Source organism: Cnephaeus nilssonii (genome assembly GCF_951640355.1).
Source record: "Cnephaeus nilssonii genome assembly, chromosome: 11".
Classification (NCBI taxonomy): domain Eukaryota; kingdom Metazoa; phylum Chordata; class Mammalia; order Chiroptera; family Vespertilionidae; genus Cnephaeus; species Cnephaeus nilssonii.
The window spans coordinates 11,807,823-11,826,813 of NC_137082.1; the positions used below are offsets into that span (position 1 = coordinate 11,807,823).

The 18,991-nt window shown below is 45.3% G+C and overlaps 1 protein-coding gene across 1 annotated transcript; it reads right to left on the bottom strand.

The window, feature by feature from the left end:
• Positions 1-848: 848 nt before the first annotated feature.
• Positions 849-18,456, bottom strand: RNF114 (ring finger protein 114). Its single transcript, XM_079784317.1, has 6 exons — positions 18,295-18,456; positions 14,188-14,338; positions 11,050-11,156; positions 10,571-10,685; positions 6,154-6,261; positions 849-2,629 (listed from the first exon to the last, which is right to left on the bottom strand). Exons 1-6 carry the CDS (start codon positions 18,432-18,434, stop codon positions 2,564-2,566), a joined length of 687 nt encoding a protein of 228 aa, XP_079640443.1. The 5' UTR covers positions 18,435-18,456; the 3' UTR covers positions 849-2,563.
• Between the last annotated feature and the right edge of the window lie 535 nt (positions 18,457-18,991).

The window sequence follows — 18,991 nt, forward strand, 5'->3', positions numbered from 1 at the left end:
GAGACCAGGATGGTGTTGCAGAAGAAACTGCTTTTAAAAGGAGGGAGAACCCAGTAGTGTGGCTCAATGGTTGAGCATCAACCTATGAGCCAGGAGCTCAAGGTTTGATTCCCCGTCAGGGCACATGTCCATGTTGCAGGTTTGATCTCCAGTGTGGGACATGCAGGGGGCAGCCCATCAATGGTTCTCGCTCATCACTGATGTCTCTCTCTCTTTCTCCCCATCTCCTTTCCTATCAATAAAAGTATATTAAAAAAAAAAAAAAGAGGGAGAGGTCAGGAGCACTGAATATGTAGTAGATGGAACTAGAGGACTAAAGTTCTGCTGGGTTTAGTGATAGCTAACCCAGCCATTTTTATGTGTTTTAAATATATATGTAATAATGTAAAATTTGAGTATTTCATCTGCAATAGTAAAAGCTCAAACTTGTCCAAAAAATTTTTTATCGTAGGGAAACATTCAGACATTCAGAAAGGGAAAGTATTTGCCAGATGTCCCACAGCCAGTAGAAGAGTGCAGAACTTAAAACACTCAGGACCTCAGACCCTAACTTGTGAAACCTTTACTACCATGTCTTGGGGCTGCTGCTCAGTCACCTGAACGGAGCTGAAGCACGTGTGTAAAGCCTTGGTTCATGGAGCATTCACTCCTCACCTCACCGGACCTCCCAACTGTGAGGACCGGCTCAGCGAGGCTCAGCTGGTGAAGTGTCAGAGCTGAGATCAGAGCCAGGGGACTCCCTTGTGACAGACAGGAACTTCCTCTTAGGAACAGCAACAACCTTCTAGAGACTCCCAGGCCCAGACTTCAGCAGGTGGAAGCAATGAAAACAGGCACTGCAGCTGACCGGTTGGATAAATTATGAAATTTATTTATATTTTGCCTTTAAAAGCCAGAACGTAACAAATTTCACTTTCTGGAAAATCATCTTATTAGAAATACATGAAGTGCACTTAATACAAGGAAAGCAGTTTCTTAATACCACCAGTGAGATGGACACATTCTCTTCAGTTCCCTCAAATGAAGGTTTTACTCAAATTTCCCTTCAAACTTAGACCGAGATGATCTCAACTGAGGGAGGTCTGAGTGATCTCTTTCCAAAAACTACAGTGAAGAAGCTGAGCTTAACATATGGGCCTCCCAAGCAACAGCACAATAGAAAAGACTACTTTGCCCCAAAGGGCCGTCTTTGCTGGTTACTAGGCATCCGAAGTTCTTACTGGCAGGTAAGGAGAGGCCCCTAGCAGCAGGGCACAGGCCCAAAGCCCTGTGACTTGCAACCTCAGTCACTGACCAGAAGAAACTTTCGTATCAGACTAGAGAGGTCTGACATGAAAATGCAAACCTAGATCATGATGCCCTTTGGTCGATCAGAGGTTCTGCCCCGTGGATTTGACTGCCAGCTCTTAGCCTTGTGTTTATTAATGTCCTGAAACATGCTGAACTTCAAGCTTCTTGAGCTGCTACCAAAGCAAGTTTCCCGGAGACAGTTTCCATGAACTGTCTCACAGGAGATGTTGTGCCTTTGAACAGTGTCTTGTCAGAAGGGACGGTAGGCTGTGGTATTAGATTTCCTATCACCTCCCGCTGATAGGAAAGCAATGCTCAGGTTAATCTAAGTTTTAACCAAAGATAAAGGAACTAGTATCCACTCAGGCTCCAAACCTCTTCTTCCTTATTCACTTGAGGACTCCTTCTTGTACCTCAAGGACAAGAATGTAAGCAGGGTCCCAAATAGAAAAGTAAACATGACCAGTCATTTGAAAATACCTTATTAGTTTGAAAATCATAAGCCAAGAGCTATGGTCCTCCTGTCTCTCTCAGCCGACCCTCCTCCCTACTTATGGAGAAATGGAGTTTAACCTGTTTCTAACCTATAAACACTTATTTCCACTAAAGACATGTGGTTCCACCTTATCCTAAAAAGGCACCATGCAGGCATTTAAGACTGAACCAGTACATTCTAAGGGTGTGCAGGAGTGGCAGCAAAATATCACTAATCAAAACTTCCAGCATCAGACCATGCTAAACCCAGAACATTCACCCCAGCAGGACTTTTGAAAGGTTTCCTGGGAGGTAACTCCAGCTCTGGCAGCTGTTGCAAGGACCAACGAACAGGAACTTGCTCAGCACAGGAGTCCCACCAGTGATCAGATGCACTACTGCCAGAGCTCACACACCTCAGGACGAGGAGACACTTATCTCATTTGTGCTATTCATGACCCACAAAAGGTCCTGGCTGGCTTGGAGGACCTGAGAGAGGAATGCGGGGTGAGAGGAACAAGAGTGAAACAAGGACAGGTGGAGAGGCTGGGTTTTCTTCGGAAAGAAGCAGCAGAAACCCCAGGAAGTAGCCGAGGAGCAATCAAGGACAAGATGTGACAAACCGGGTTAACTGTAGGGGAAGAGCCCAAAGGAAAGGAGGGCTCTGACCTGGGAACCTGCTTCCCTGTTAGAAGTGACCCTGTCCTAACACCACTGCCAGGTCTGTTGTATGTTTAAGATTTCACACATAACATGTAATGGAAGCTCTGGAACTCAAGACGGACAGTAGAAGCCTTGCTCACTGATCGATGATGGAGCGTTGCAACACCTGATTCATCATGTCCTCTTCATCAACATCGTAATCCTAGGGGCAAAACACAGACACAACCTCAGCACTTGTTTGCAGCTGCAAGGACTCACTTGCAGTAGGAGAAGCAGGAGAGCTGAGCACAGGGCCCTGGAGAAGGCTGCAGGGACCGGATCCCAGCTCCTGGTTGGCAATGCTAGCCATGGAAGTCTAGACAGATTGCTTGATCTCTGTGGCTCTGCTGCTTCATCCTGATGATGAAAACAATGATGGCTCCCTCAAATGGGGAGACCGAGGACCAGAGAGCACCCAGATGACCTAACACAGACCAAGTACTCTAATGTGGAGTGTACTGTAGTAAAACTAGCCTTTCTTTCATTTTTTGTTAATGCTCATCTGACGATATTTTTTCCCATTGATTTTTTGAGAGAGAGTAGAAGGCAGGGAGGGAGGGAGAGAGAGAAACTTCATGTGAGAGAGACACTTCACTTTAATTGGTCGCCTCCTGCACATGCCCAGATCGGGACCAGGGATCAAACTTGCATCCCAGGTACATGCCCTTGACCTGGAATCAAACCTGTGATCCTTGGGTGCACAGACCGATGCTCTAACCACTGAACTGGCCAGGGTAAAACTAGCCTTTCTAACTCAATGAGGCAAAGTTTTCTACTTGGGCATTATATTCATCTTTATGGCATTAACAAAAAGGACAGTTATTTTCAAGTCTGAGTTTCAGATATGTATCAGACAATGAATACTCTTTACAACAACTCAGTCAAGAGTCATGCTTTCCTTCTCAGGTCTTGAAATTACAGCCTGGTTGGTGCGGTTCAGTGGTTGAGCACTGACCTATGAACCCGGAGGTCAGTTCAATTCCTGATCAAGGCACATGCCTGGGTTGCAGGCTCAAACCCCAGTAGGGGGCATGCAGGAGGCAGCCGATCAATGATTCTCTCTTATCATTGACTAGTGGCCTGGTGCACGAAACTCGTGCACATTAAAAGGGGATTAATTAGAGGAAATATTTTAATATTGCTATCTGCCCTTTCTGTATAATAGAAGTGTCAGAGATGAAAAGAAAATTAGTAAAATGTATATGAAAATCTTCCTCCTGTCAGAATCTAGGGCGCACCACAGGACCCAGAGTCAAGTCCCTGCCCACCCACGTGCACCTCAAAATCGCACGAGACCCAGACCTGGCCGGCCGCGCCCCATTGGGCTAGATCCAGACCCGGCCGGTCCCACCCTTGTGAAGCCCCGCCGGGTAGAGGGCGCAGCCTCAGGTCCACTGGCCTGGCGCCGGGGCGGGGGGCACAGCCTGAGGTTCCCCAGTCTGGGCTGGGGCAGGGGGCGCACCTTGAGGTCCCCCATCAAGCCAGCCGGATGGGGGGCATGGCCTGAGGTCCCCCGGCCTGGCGCCAGGGTGAGGGACACGGCCTGAGGTCCCCTGGTCCGGCACCGGGGCGCGGGGCGCACCTTGAGATCCCATCAAGCCCTGCTGGGAAGGGGGCATGGCCTGAGGTCCTCCGTCAAGCCCTGCTGGGTGGGGGGTGTGGCCTGAGGTCCCCTGTCAAGCCCCATGGGGGTGGGGGGTTTCAGCCTCAGGTCCCTGCTGATTGCTTGTTAAGTCTCTTTACGGGAACTTGGCCTCCGCTTTGGGCATAGCCATCTTGTGTTACAGAAACCCCCCAACCCCCGCCTCCACTGTGGGCACTGCCATCTTTGTGGTGGAGTGATGGTCAATTTGCATATTCCCTCTTTATTATATAGGATGTTCTATCTCTCCCTTCCTCTCTGAAATCAATAAAAATATATTTTTTTAAAAAAAGACTGACTACTACAAAATTCTGACTTGACACTTACACGTATAAATAAAAGGTTTATTTCAAGCAGTTGGCCAAATTTATCTATCACAATACTGCCAAGACAACAGTGTGCCTTCAAAATCAATCAGCTCTAGGAAAAGGACACAAATCTAATGACCACATCTGGCCAGTGGATATGCTTTGTTTGACCTGAAGAACGTTAAAAATAAATATGTAAGACGATATATGAAATTCTGCATTTCCAGTTTCCTAGAGTTGGTACGGGCGAAGGAAATGGGCAATACTGTGCCTGTACTTACACATGACAAGGATCAGCTGGAGCTGACTGCAGCATAACAAGCCACACGCAGTCTAGCCTGAAAATCCGACAGGGACCATTTCCACTACTTGCCTGGACCCATGGGCATCTAAGCTAAGAATCCCAAACCAGCCCAGCCAGCTGGGTGGGGGTGTGTGGCCTGAGGTCCCCTGTCAAGCCCCATGGGGGGGGGGGTTGTTCAGCCTCAGGTCCCTGCTGATTGCTTGTTAAGGCTCTTTACGGGAACTTGGCCTCCGCTGTGGAGACTATCCTCCTCTGACCAGGAAGCGTAATCCGGTGTCCAGCGTGGGTCTGACAGAGCTTTAGCAGAGCCTGGGGTCGCTCCAGGGCCAGTAGCTGCCCAGCCATTTGCCCTCCGCTGCACTGTTTAAACTCTGCCCGGAGCTGGTGGCTTCTGCTCAGGAAGTGTCCTGCTCTGCATTCAGAGAAAGGTGGGCGGTCTGCCTGCTTTCTACAGCAGCCTCCGGTGCCTCAGTCATGCTGCTGAGTGGAAATGGGGTCGCTGAGGCTGAGTGTCGAGCTATGAACAAGGAGGTCACAGTTCGATTCTCAGTCAGGGCACATGCCCAGGTTTCGGGTTCGATCCCCAGTGTGAGCAGTGCAAGAGGCAGCCAATCAATGATTCCCTCTCATCATTGATGTTCTATCTCTTTCTTCCTCTCCATTCCTCTCAATAAAAAATATATATATTTAACAAACAAACAAACAAACAAAAAAATCCCTAGCTGGTTTGGCTCAGTGGATCGAGTATCAGCCTGTGGATTGAAGAGTCCTGGGTTCGATTCTGGTTGGGAGCACATGCCCAGGTTGTGGGCTCAATCCCCAGTGTGGGGCATGCAGGAGGCAGCTAATCAATGATTCTCTTTCATCACTGATGTTCTTTCTCTCTCTCCCCGTCTGAAATAAAAAAAACAACAAAGAACAAAAATAAACCCCCCAAAAAATCTCAAACCAGGTTCTATAACAGGTAGAAACTACACACACCAAAGGGATGGGGAGGATGGTGGCAAAAAAACAACAACGATAGGAACAATTTGTCACCATGTCTCAGTCTAAGATAGCTGGCCAGTTCATAGTTTTATTTCTATTGATTTAAGAGAGGAAGGGAGAAGGAGATAGAAACATCAATGATGAGAATCACCGATCGGCTGCCTCCTGCACGTGCCCCATGAGGGATCGAGCCTGCAACCTGGGCATGTGCCCTGACTGGGAATCGAACCATGACTTTCTGGTTCATAGACTGACGCTCAACCACCAGCCACACCGGCTGAGCTGGACACTCAAGAAAGGCTGTGGCCACTCATCTGGCTCACAGACTGCACAGCTACATTCCAGGGAACCTGTACTTGCAGCATCAGTGACACAGCTCAACAGTAGGGTCCAAGGTTCTCCAGGTAAAAAGAGAGAGGAAGGGATCAGAACCGGGCTCCACTTACCACAAAGGTGTCGTAAGAAAACTGGTGCCGCCGCTGGATGTGCTCAATGAAGTTGGTGCTGCGGTAGTTGGGGTCTCCCCAGGGCATTGAAGCACATATTGGACAAACCTTTCAACAAAGAAGCATGGTCTTAGGCACCTGATGTCTCAGCTGATGTCCACTCTCTGTGGCTCGTGTCTGAACCCCGCTCTCCCAGGACAGCTTTCCTGACACACCAGTCCCGGGCCAGGTCACTCCCTTGTGTGCACACTGACATCAAGTCAAGTAACACTCGGGGGTGGGTAAAGGCTTAAGCCACGTACTACCCTTTTCTTATCCCCTACTGTGGTTAGAACAATGCATCAGCCCAGTGGGGGTCTAGACTATGACCTTCCATCCCACACACAACATGATTCAAGACACAAAGAAAACCAAAGAAATGACAGATGAGCAATGTCCCAAGGAAGTTAAAACACAGCCTTAGGTTCTGTTTTTCAGAGTAAATGGTCAGATGAGGGGGCTCAGGCTGAAAAGCCCTCATACAAGCAGTTGATTTGGGTTTGAAGACTGGGAGGCATGGGGAAAGCCAAAGAACACATGAAAGTGTGTTCCGGAAGAGGGGCAGTGGTAGCAAGGAGAAAAGGCCAAGAGGCAGCATTACAGGCAAACAGCCAGACAATCAGTGCGGCTAGAATGAAAAATTCATGGAGATGGGCAGAGGGAAGCTGGGGAGGGGCAGAAGCAGGCATACGCATCCGGCTTAGGGATGGAATCCCATCATTTACCAGGAAGATATGGCGACAAAGGGGGTAGGCAAGAGATGAATCTGAAATGGAGGAAGACTCCTTGAGTGGCAGAGCGAGGCAGGCGGCTGGAGCTGGGGCATGAGTCGGGACGAGGGCCAGAAGAGGAGGAGTTCCCAAAGGAAAGTGCTGGAATACTGACAGTTAGGAGTTCTGTAGAGGGAGAGAGATGGGACAGGGGGCCAAGGGCTGAAGAAAGAGGCTTCAACAGAGACAAAATGATCACATGAATTTCAGGAAGCCAAAGGAGGGGAGAAAAGAGAGAAATTAGGTTGTAGTACCAGAAACCAGAGTAGTTCAGCAATACTGATCAAAATTATGAATACACTTAACCTCCAACCAAATCAATCCACAGCTAAGATTTTATTTTACAGACGGACATAAACATAGGCAAAGATATGTTAAAATTTTATGTCAGCCTTTTAAAATTTACTATGAAAAACTTCACACCTACAGAAAAGAGGATGATAGTTTGATGAACCAGCACTTACCCCAACACCTATATTTAAGTTTGGCATACTTATTTCAGCAAAAAGGAAGCATTTTCAAAAAAATATGTTTTTATTGATTTCAGAGAAGAAGGGAGAGGAAGAGAGGAACAGAAACATCAATAATGAGAGAGAATAATTGATTGGCTGCCTCCTGGACACCCCTTACTGGGGATCGAGCCAGCAACCCAGGCATGTGCCCTGACTGGGAATCAAATCGTGACCTCTTGGTTCCTAGGTCGGTGCTTAACCACTGAGCTACACCAGCCAGACAAAAAAGGAAGCATTTTTATTTTTATTATTTCTTTTCATTTTTTTAAAATAAGAGGCTTTTTTGTGTTTTTTTCTTTAAAGAATCAATTTATTCTTTTTAAATGTAATTTTATTTATTTCATAGAGGAAGGGAGAGGGATAGATAGAAAAATCAATGATAAGACTCATTCTTTGGCTGCCGCCTGCACCCCCCCTACTGGGGATAGCCTGCAACCTGGGCATGTGCCTTGACCGGAATCGAACCTGGGACCCTTCAGTCCATAGGCCAACACTCTATCCACTGAGCCAAACCAGCTAGGGCAGCATTTTTATTTTTATTATTTTATTAATCCTCATCCAAGGATATTGTTCCACTGATTTTTAGGAAGTGGAAGGAAGAGGGAGATATAGAGAGAAACAGCGATGTGAGAGAGACACATCGATTGGCTGCCTCCCCCACAGGGCCAGGGATCAAGCCTGCAACCAAAGCACATGCCCTTGACTGGAATCGAACCTGGGACCCTTCAATCCAAGGGCTGATGCTCTGTCCACTGAGCCAAATAGGTGAGGACAGGAAGCATTTTTGGGAATTAAAATGTGTATGGGCCAGTTGTAACCCACAGGCTGCCAGTCTGTGACTTCAGAGGTAGATCACAGACCTCCTGAGATAGAAGAAAGAATGCACACCTGATACTCTGAACTTAGTTAAGACCAGGGCAGCTCATGACAGGAACTTAATGCAGAGAATAGCCACTAGAGACTGTGCCTGCCTAGCAGTAACAGTGTCCTGAAAATGGGGTGCATGATGGGCCAAGCCAGCTCAGTCCCCTAGTTTGGGGAGCTGGGATAAGCAGATGGAGAGGGGGTTCACTGGTAGAATCTGTTGCAGCACAACGTTAAGAACCCAGGGAGTCTAGTGTAAAAAAGTGGCTGCACTGACCAGAATTTGTACTTGACAAGGAGTTCAATAAAGTCAAGAGAAGATTTAAGATATTCCTGAAAAGGCAAACTGGATCTTAAGATTTCCAACAGAGAAATAAAGAATGCCTCAAGGCCTAATCTTATTAGCAAAATTGTAATTCGTGCCTCACTTTTTACAGCAATGGAGCTGAAGACTGCCCATAAAACTAGGTATATATTTCAGCAGAAGCAGTCTGAGATAAATGGGAAAACTAAAACAAACTATAGAGGAAGTTGTATTAAGACCTAGTCAGGCCCTGACCGGTTTGGCTCAGTGGATAGAGCGTCAGCCTGCAGAGTGAAGGGTCCCGGGTTCGATTCCAGTCAAGGGCATGTACTTTGGTTTCGGGCACATCTCCAGTAGGGAGTGTGCAGGAGGCAGCTAATTGATGTTTCTCTCTCATCGATGTTTCTAACTCTCTATCCCTCTCCCTTCCTCTCTGTAAAAAATCAATAAAATATATTTTTTTAAAAAGAAAAAAAAAAGACCTAGTCTGTAGAAAGAACGAACTAGTCTGTCAACCACAATAAGAGGGAAGGGCAATACTAGCAGTCAGCAGATGTGCGTCACTGCAGATTGCCCAGGACCAAACCAGAGAGGGTCGGACCTGCATTACCACCATTTGTCCACCATCCAGAACTGAAATATCATTGCTGTTATGTACACATAAACAACTGTTGGACATAGAAATCGGGACTCAAAAGAACTGTTGGCCCAGAAAGAAACTCACTATAGACTGATTCATTTGCCTCTCAGCATAACCATTATTGCTTGTCTCATTTTCGGTTCCTATAAGTGTATTCCTAGTATCACATGAGCTCACTCATCTAGGGGAAAAGATGAACAACATAGAATGAAGAACAAGAACAGCATTGATCAGACTGTCAGACCTCAGAGGGAAGGTAGGGGAGGGTGGGGACAAGGGAGATAGATCAACCAAAGGGCTTGTGTGCTTGCATATGAGCCTAACCAGTGATCACGGACAACAGGGGGATGGGGGCATGCGTGTGTGGGGGTTTGGGATGGGAATGGGAGGGGGGGTTGATGACAAATATGTGATACCTTAATCAATAAAGTAATTTAAAAAAAAAAGAGGGAAGGGCAGCACTGCTGAAGATGGACAAAATTCAAACATTTTTTTCAAAACAAGAAACGTCAATCTGTGTTATTTAAATTAAATGTCAAAGGACTAATAAGCATTTTTCTAATAATTTTAGCTTAAATTCTTTTTCTCCACAACTATGAAAAAGCTACTCTCAAAAGGAAAATGGCAGCTTGACAGAGGAGAAACGTGGTGGATACCAAGGGATCCAAGTTAAAGATACCAACAATGGACCAAGAGACATCACTTGCTCCCTGATGTGGAATCTGGAGGACACATCACTTATGGAGCATCCCTGCATCTAATCATGAAGAAGCAGACAAGCTCAAACTGAAAGTCATTCTACAAAACTTGCCTGTCCTCTTTAAAAATGTCAAGGTCATGAAAGACAAAGAATGGCTGAGGAATAAAGAGACATGACAACTAAACCTAACACACTGATCTGGGATTTGGGGACATGGAAGACTGATATGAAGAACATTACAATTGCTAAAATGTAAACATGAATCCCTCAATAGATATTAGATTGTCTCAATGCTACATTTCCTGAGTGTGACAATTAAACACACAAAAGAGTGATTTTTTTAAAAGCAAATGTTCTTAGGAGATATATGCTGAAGTATTTAGGGACATGATATCTATAACTTATTCTCAAATAGTAAGCAAAAAATTTGTATATAGAAAGCATGGTTAAGCAAATATGGTAAAATGTTATTAATCCAAGATTCTAGGTAAAGGACACATAAGAGTTTACCATACTATTCCTGTAATTTTTTCTGTTAAGTCTGACTTTTTTCCATAAAAAGTATTAAAAAAAAAAAGTTACTCTTACCACAGATTTGGTGTCCGTGCTATGGAATAACTTGCAGTGTTCCACAAGTCCTTCTTGATCAAAGTTCTTTTCGGGACAGTAAGGGCAAGGAAAGGTATAACGGTTTGGGACATTCCTGGAAGATGAAAGGCAGGGAAAAAGAAAAACACTTCTGTGAGTACATTTCCATGCAACTTCAGCCACTTTACCTTGCAAAAAGGAGCAAAGTTCACTGAACGTTTTATGACAGGGATTGTGATAATTACTTCAGAGTCAGGTCAAATGTTCTGAAAGTAACATCAGCACAGCTAATATTTGAGAGTGCTTCTCCACACCACCCCCCATACAAAAACTTGCATCAGCTTTAGCCAGCATAACTATTATACTTTCACTTTCTATAATTCATACAACTCAGTCCCAAACATGCAAAGTGTCCAGTGTGACAATTAAACACACAAAAAAGATGACCTCAACCTAAGGGAGTGATTTGAGTCATTTACCTTGGCTGAAGGGACACATCCTTGGTGGTGGCTTTCACACCTTCCATGATGTAATTCTGGTATTTGGAACAGGTAGCCACGTGGGCCCGGATCTTAGATAGGAAGAACTGGGACAGGAAGAATCAGAGTTGCCACAAGTTAGTCAGAACCTTGTACCAGGCCCAACATTATCCCAAAGCAAGGGCAAGATGAAAACTATAACCTATTCCACCCTGGCAAACATCTCACCAGTCTCCTGGCTGTGCTGATGGGGCTGAACCCCTGACTGTTTGTTGCAGGGTTTCTGTTAAGACCAAGATTGGTGTTTTACTTGACCAAATCAGGACATTTGCTGCCACTATACACTAACTCTCCTAGAAGTCTGCTTTATTCACCATACGCTCTCTGCTTACAGACACACTCCAAACCAAGTGAAGTTTTTAAAGTTTTCTATACTAATATTTAAATTCATCTCCTTCAGCAAGCCAAGAACTACATTCCATTTTGTGCAGCAAAAAAAAACACAACAACACCTGACCATGTAAGTAAAAGGGATAAAGGCTAGTAATCCTAGTTAAAGTACAAATCGACAGATTATGGTAAGTGATCTTTACAAAAAACCCTAAATCTGAATCTATTTCTTCTATAAAACCTAGTGGTTTTATAGAAAAGAAAAGAAAACCTAAAGAGTGCTTCATGACAGGTGTTCTAAAAAGAAAGAAAATGTGTAAGGAATGAAGAAAGAGGGGAGACACGGGGGGAAAAACATTTTTAGATGTATACCACAATGCTATCACTAATCTTTAAAATGGGGAAAATAAAAAGCATACAGAAAAATCCCCCCAAATCCCATTATGCTTGCATGATTTCCATTTCTTGATTTTTTAAATTAAAGGAAACTACAAGAAAAAAACAGCTTCAATATTTGAGCTCTGGTTTACCATGATGCTTCTGTCTTATCTCCCACTAAAGTACTTGACTTCAAGCTAGCAACCAGAGCTCCCAATTGAAAGAAATGGGAAATAGCCTCATTCAGAACTGTACCCACTGTGTACCCCTCATGCTAAGTCACTCTGAAAGGACAATTGTAAGGCATATGCATTCCAAGGCTATTTAACTAAGGTGTTAGAGTAATGACATTAGCGTGCAAGAATGTCCAACAGTCCTTTGGTGAAAAAATTGTTTCAAATGTGAAAAAAGTTGTCGAAATATATTATAGTATGATCCTATTTTGTAAAAATCCTACACCTGTGTTTTTCAAAGGGTAGAAAATATTTTTCAGTCTTCTAAACTGAACCACTTTAAAGAGGTAAGCTCTGGAGTGGGAACAAGCCTACATTATTTTGTACTAGTGGCCCAGTGCACAGATTCGTGCACATTGAAAGGAAATTAAATTAACTAGAATATTTTAATATCACTATTCACCCTTTCTCTATAAAAGTGTCAACCAAATTCCGATTCAACAATGACAGATCAAAATACACGCATGCGATTGGCACTAGTGAGAGTTTTATAAATATCACGCACGTGCGAGTCAACTTAGCCTTTTATATAGAATAAACTTGCTTAATTAGACCTGCTTTCTGATTTAGCTAAACTATTTCCAGCCCAGTAAAGCACCCCAACTTTTCTTTCAGCAACACAGCAGTAAATATCAACACGAAGCAGATTATTATTGTAGATCACAAAGGGAGAACAAAGGGTAAAATATTTAACTGCAGCAGTGTTTGACTATATTCTGTGCAGTGAGAAAACCTGAAGTCATTTTAAAGGTCCACCATTTCCTACTTCTTTTCAGTCGGGTCAAGTTTCTAAGCTTTCTAAATCTCCGTTTTCCAGCTAATGGAAAGAAAATAGGATTCTACCGAGTGTCCTATCTACCTACTCAAGGACTTCTATGAGGATCAAATGAGATGAGGCATGGTAAAACGCTTCACAGACATTTGGTTAAAGTGTGAAATGTTTGCACCTGGCTATAAAGCAAGTTGTGTTCCTAGACTAAAGAAACTGTAAGGAGGCTAGTTGTTGCTAGGCAGAGGAAGCCAGTTGTTGCTAAGTGACGTCATTATCCAGCGCCCCCACAGCGACCCTTTCAGGGCTGGGCTGGGCTGTGGGCCGCATTTTGCACCATGGGGTCTCGGCAGCGATGCAATTTGGTGGGCAGTAGCTCTGGGGTGGTGGCGGGGCCTGTGTCCCACTTGGGGGAAGCCGAGTGTTGCTTTGTGGGTGCCAGGTCCGTGGTGCCGCTTCTCTGTAAATGGCCAGTGAGCATCATGGCAGCTCCTGCATTGAGCGTCTGCCCCCTGGTGATCAGTGCATGTCATAGCAACCGGTCAGACAGTTGGACACTTAGCATATTAGCCTTTTATATAGATTGTTGTACTGTCTAGAATTAACAAAATCATAATGATTTAAAAACCAATAAGCCTGTGTATATCTCTTGGAAAACAAGAAAATAAGACTACTGTCTTATTACAACAGATATTAAAATAAATATATTTGACTCTAATGTGGTTATACAAAAGAGCATGGGTGTATTTAGATGTTAGATCTTGCTATTATAATCAAACATTTCATACTGACTTTTGTATCATGATTTTTCCCTGTCAGGTGCTAAAAGTTGATTAAATTTTATATCTGTAATTATATACATTTTTAATTTTTAGAGAGAGGGAGGGACAGAGAGCGAGTGAAACATCGATGTGAGAAGGGGACGACTCTCCAACCGAGCCACACTGACCAGGGCTGATATAGATTTTTAAATTTCCTCTCAAACTAAAGCAGATAACATTTTTGAGTCACTGACTTTATTTTATATTAAAAGATATTAAGAAATATCCTTCTGTCATTATATTTTAATTAATATTGTGCATAATGCTTTGGAAAAATGAGTCATAGGGGAAAACTGGGATAACTGATTTCTATGATTTTCAAAGCTAAAATATGTAATATACTAAGCCCATTCTAAAAAAAACAAACAAAAAAACCCAATAAGGTTACTGAAATGAAACAGCACAGCCATTGCCACAGATAACCAGCATGCACACGTGCTATTAGTTATCCATCATGCTCTACCTTTAGAAACTACATGGCAACAGCTCTACGTTTTACCCCATCTCATCACAGAAAGACCAACTCTTCCGTTTTCCTTCCACATACATTTTTACGGCAGCCATGGCAAGAAGTCTCTGTGCTCTCAATCTGCCGCTCAAGCTCCACGGCTCGTTCGCCAGGTGCCAGAGGGCTGCGACATACCCCACAGACAGGCTTCTTCGGCTTCAGACATTCCTGCAGGCATGCAGAGCAAAAGCTAGAACAAGACATACAGAGAACCTGAGTCATGCATTGTGAAGACAAGACAACAAAATGGATAAACTTTTAAAAGACATCAATGAATAATGGGTTAAAGACAACTTGCTCCCTACTCCTGATTCAAATACCAAGTCTCCCTGCCATGGCCAGTGTGCTCCGTGGTTAGAGCGTCGGCCTGCACACCAAGGGGTCTTAGGTTCGATTCCTGATCAAGGGCATGTACCTGTGTTGCAGGTTCGCCCCTGCCCGGTCTGGGGCTTGTGCAGGAGGCAACCAGTTGATGTGTTTCTCTCACATCGATGTTTCTCTCTGTCTCCCCCGCTTCACTCTTTCTGAAAAGCAATGGAAAAAAATACCCTTAGGTGAGGAGTAACAAAAACCAAACAAGAAAACCTGTGTCTCCCTATGCCAGAAAAATGAGGGTGGGGGATGGGTCCTGCAAAGAACACACAGGTCAAGCAACAGAAACAAATGCAAACTACTGTGACACAGGGCAAAAGGTGTCACAGTACACTGAGGGGTTTCCTGAATCTCCGTTTTTCCTCTGTGAAATGGAGATAGTAGTACCACCTCTAGGAATGTCGGGAGACCTTAGTACAGTATCTAGCACATTTGAAATGCACCACAAACAGGAGCTGCTATCATTAGAGGTGAATGCAAAGTACTATGGGAACACAAATATAAGAGCAACTAGTTGTGACCTAAGGACAGGGCTGGGAAGACTTCAGAGGCAGCATCTACAAAAAGAGCCTTAAAAGAAAAAGTTTAGCTGGCAGAGCACGAGGATATCCCAGATTCTTAGACTTAAAAACTCATGATGCATCTAAGGAAATAAAAGCCTAACACTTTGCCTCGTAAGCAGATGTCTAAAGCAAAGTATCAACAAGATAAATTCACATTTTAGAAAAATAACTCTGGGACTACCACAGAAAATAGAATTGTTCGTTTAAAATTTTTTTCTTTTAAACATTTTCTTTTTAAGAGATAGAAACGTCAATGATGAGAGAGAATCATTGATCAGCTGCCTCCTGCACATCCCACACTGGGGATCCAGCCTGCAACCAAGGCATGTGCCCTAACCGGGAATCAAACTGTGACCTCCTGATTCATAAGTCGACACTCAACCACTGAGCCACGTCGGCCAGGCTTAAATTTTATTTTTTATGGTGAGGAAAGACGAGAGAAGACTTGAAGTAGAAACCAAAAAGATGGCTAATGTGAGGGCCTGACTGAGGCAACAGAGAATGAATTCAGGAAATGATTCAGAGGTGTAATCAGTAGGACTGGTAACTTACTGAATTTGGAGGAGAAAAAAGGCCAAGTTTCTATCTTTTAAAAAAATATATGTTTTTATTGATTTCGGGGAGAGGGAAAGAGAGATAGAAACATCAATGATGAAAGAGAATCATAGATCAGCTGCCTCCTGCACGCCCCCTACTGGAGATCGAGCCCACAACCCGGGCAAGTGCCCCCACCAGGAATCAAACAGTAACCTCCTGGTCAGAGACTGACACTCAACCACTGAGCCCAAGTTTCTATCTTGAAACCTAGACAGGTGGCGATGCTGAGATCAAGTACACAGAAAGAATGGGTAATAAGGCATGAAAACACCCCAGCTACATACCCAACCTGATAGGTTTAAGGCAGAATGTACAATCGAAGGTAATCTGCATATCTGACAATTTTTTACTGTTTCTAAGAATTTTCTTCCTCTTTGTCACTAAGCTAGATGTTATTCTGCTAGGCAAAATTCTAGACCAGGCTGGGAGAAGGTGAGGGGTTCTAGTGATTCACCACTGAAGGTACAATGTTGAACGAAACTAAGTCCTGATCCTCATAATTGTGTTCCAGAGTGGAGAAAAACACAAATATTAGATACTGATTAAATACATGAAGGAAATAAAACAAAGCAATGAGATCAGCTGGGGTGGATTACAGAAAGCTTCATTAAGAAGGTAACATTTGAACTGAGGCCTAAATTTATAAGGAGGCACACAGACCTGGATGCAGAGTTCCATACAAAGATGACACCAAATGCAGAGGGGTGTCCGAAAAGCAGAAAGGACGACCTTTGGGGCCATGATAAATGCCTGCTAAGAAAATAGGCTGCTTTCAGTTTCCACTTCCTACATATGGCCTTCTTCTAGTTCAGCCTTTTAGATGCTCCACCCTTTCTGTTACAGTGCCATGTACAAAGTCCTTTCTCCTGGGCACCCAGCCACCTGTATGGTACTAGACTGGAGCAGGATAATCATTTAGAGGTTGAAATAAAAGTTTTATAAAAATCTAATGCTAAGCCCAGCCAGAGCTACAGTGATGCTGGTTTCCAAGCACAAAAGCTATCAAAAAACAATTAGGCAGAGCAAAAAAGCACTTGGCTGGCCCTAAGAGAGACTCAGAGAGGTGCATCCATTTTCAATCAACTTTGAACTGATGAACATGTAGACGTAGTATGGTGAGTATAGCAAAGAGTCAAGGTTTGAATCCCAGTACTGTCCCCTGACCTCTGACCCAGGAAAGGTTAATCTGGCTCAAGGAAACCTCAAGGTTTGTTGCTCTTCAGTTGGTAAATTCTGCTAAGTCAAGCTTCTTTATTCATCCATTACCCCCACCCACACCCCCACTCCCCCTCAGTTTGATTCCTATAATACCCTTCCATTGCGCAACGAATTTTCACAATAGTCTGAACATTTGCTGGTACTTATTTATTCGCCTGATTGTGAACTCTGAGGGCAGAATCACCTTATTTCTTACTATGCCCCAAGTTGAACATAAGACTGGAAGAGGGATGCTCACTGTGCTGGGCACTGGGGATATAAACAGAGCAAAATAAAAATGGTCATTGCCCTCATGCCCCTAAATTTTGCTCCGTGCAAGAAACTGGGAGTAATTTAAACGGGGATGGTGACAAGGGAGGTGACAAATTGGGACTTGAAGTATGAAAAGGATTTGGGGTAGTGGTGAGGGAGGTGCAGATGGGACAGGAAGAGTTACAGGCAAAATGAACTGCAAACAGAACAGCCCAAAGCTAGAAAGAGCTTTGTGTACCTGAAGAAGCAAAAAGCAGGCAGTGTGACTGGGGAGCTCTCAGGACTGCTGCAGAAATAATGCCCGTGATGCCCAGCAAGTGCCCACTGACCAGGAAAGGGGCCCTAAGACCAATGCCAAGGTGACGGCCATGATACACACGGAGGGAGGCCACGGAGAAAACGCCATCCCTCAGAGGCAAGAAGTAGACGGCCAATTCTTTCCGTTTAGGTGTTTGTGTGTTGGATGCAGCAAGGCTGAGATTCAAATCCGGCCAAACTCAAAACACCTACCGCAGTGCCGGACCGGTCCTGACTAATCACACACACCTCCTTTAAGTCGTCCCAACGCCTCCGAGCAAAATGCAGGCCACGGAGGCTTAATGCCCAACAACGCGAAACACACCTGAGCCCAAGTAAACAGGAATGCTAACGGTCCCGACCTGCCGACTCTCAACCCCTTTCCCAGCGGGGGCAGACCGGTCAGATTTACAGCACGACTTCCCTTTGGTCCCTGCAGCCTAGCTCAGGGTTCCTCCAACTTCCGTGCACATCAGAATTACCGGGAGAGCTGGACGAGGGCGCCAGGTGTGCTACACTCGAGGGGCGACGTACGCACTCCTCCGGGGAAACGGCGGCTCTCGAGGGCAGACCCCCAGCGGGGTTTAGCTACACTAGCCCGCGCGGGAGGAGCCGACAGGCCGCTTGGAACACAGCGGGAGCTCCTCAGGAGAGCGGGATTCTTGGAAGGAAGCAGACAACTTCCACGGGTCTTCGGAAGGCCCCGCGGAGAGACCACTTTGGGCCGAGACACCCCCCCCCCCCGCCCCCTCAGCCCGAGACCCTCCCTGCGGAGGCCTCGCCCCTCGGCTCCATTCCCCTCCGCCCAGTCAGGCGCCCCCCGACCAGGCCCGGGCTCGCCGCTTACACGTGTCCGCAGAGCACCCGCACCGGCTTCTCGTACACCTCTAAGCACACGGGACACGTAAAGCGGGCCAGCGGGTCGGCCTCCGCCGCGGGCCCCGCCAGCTGCGCACCAGCCTCACCGCCCTGCTGCTGCGCCGCCATCTTGCTGCCGCCAAGCGCAGCCTAACGGTGGCCGAGAAGGAGGAGCCCGACGGGGCGGGGCCGAGGCGGCCCGCCTGCGCGCGAGGGGCGGGGCGAGGGCGGGGCTGGTGTACGCGCGGGGCTCTGGGTGCGCGGCTTCTGGGATAAGCCCCTGCCTGAGGGCGGGGCTAGGGGTGCGCCACGCCTCCTGGCCCCTCTGATTGGAGGGAGAGAGAAAGGCAAAGTTAAGGGAGATCTGGAAAACGGATTTTTGAGATTGGCAAAATTCGAACCGGTTTTGGGCTTCCACCTGTTTCCTAAATAGAAATCATTACTGTTACTTCGTATTTCCTTATGCACTATTACTTGATATTTCTCCTCAAGCCGAGTTGATTTCTTTAAACTTAAGGAAACAAAAAAAAGAAAAAATTAGAACAAAAAGAATATATAAATTTAAGCAAACGAAATTTAAAGGGAGATCTGATATCACTCCTGAGCTACAAATAAAAAAAACAAGTATCACTTATTTCTACAAGGGAACGGTAAAACTACAATGGAAATTTAAAAAATATCATTTC

Coding starts and splice junctions, on each gene's coding strand:
- RNF114 (XM_079784317.1), bottom strand. CDS start 18,434: ATGGCGGCGCAGCAGCAGGGCGGTGAGGCTGGTGCGCAGCTGGCGGGG. Junction 11,157..14,187: donor GCCATGGCTGCCGTAAAAAT/GTATGTGGAAGG, acceptor TTCCTGTCCCAG/TTCTTCCTATCTAAGATCCG. Junction 10,686..11,049: donor GATGTGTCCCTTCAGCCAAG/GTAAATGACTCA, acceptor TTCATCTTCCAG/GAATGTCCCAAACCGTTATA.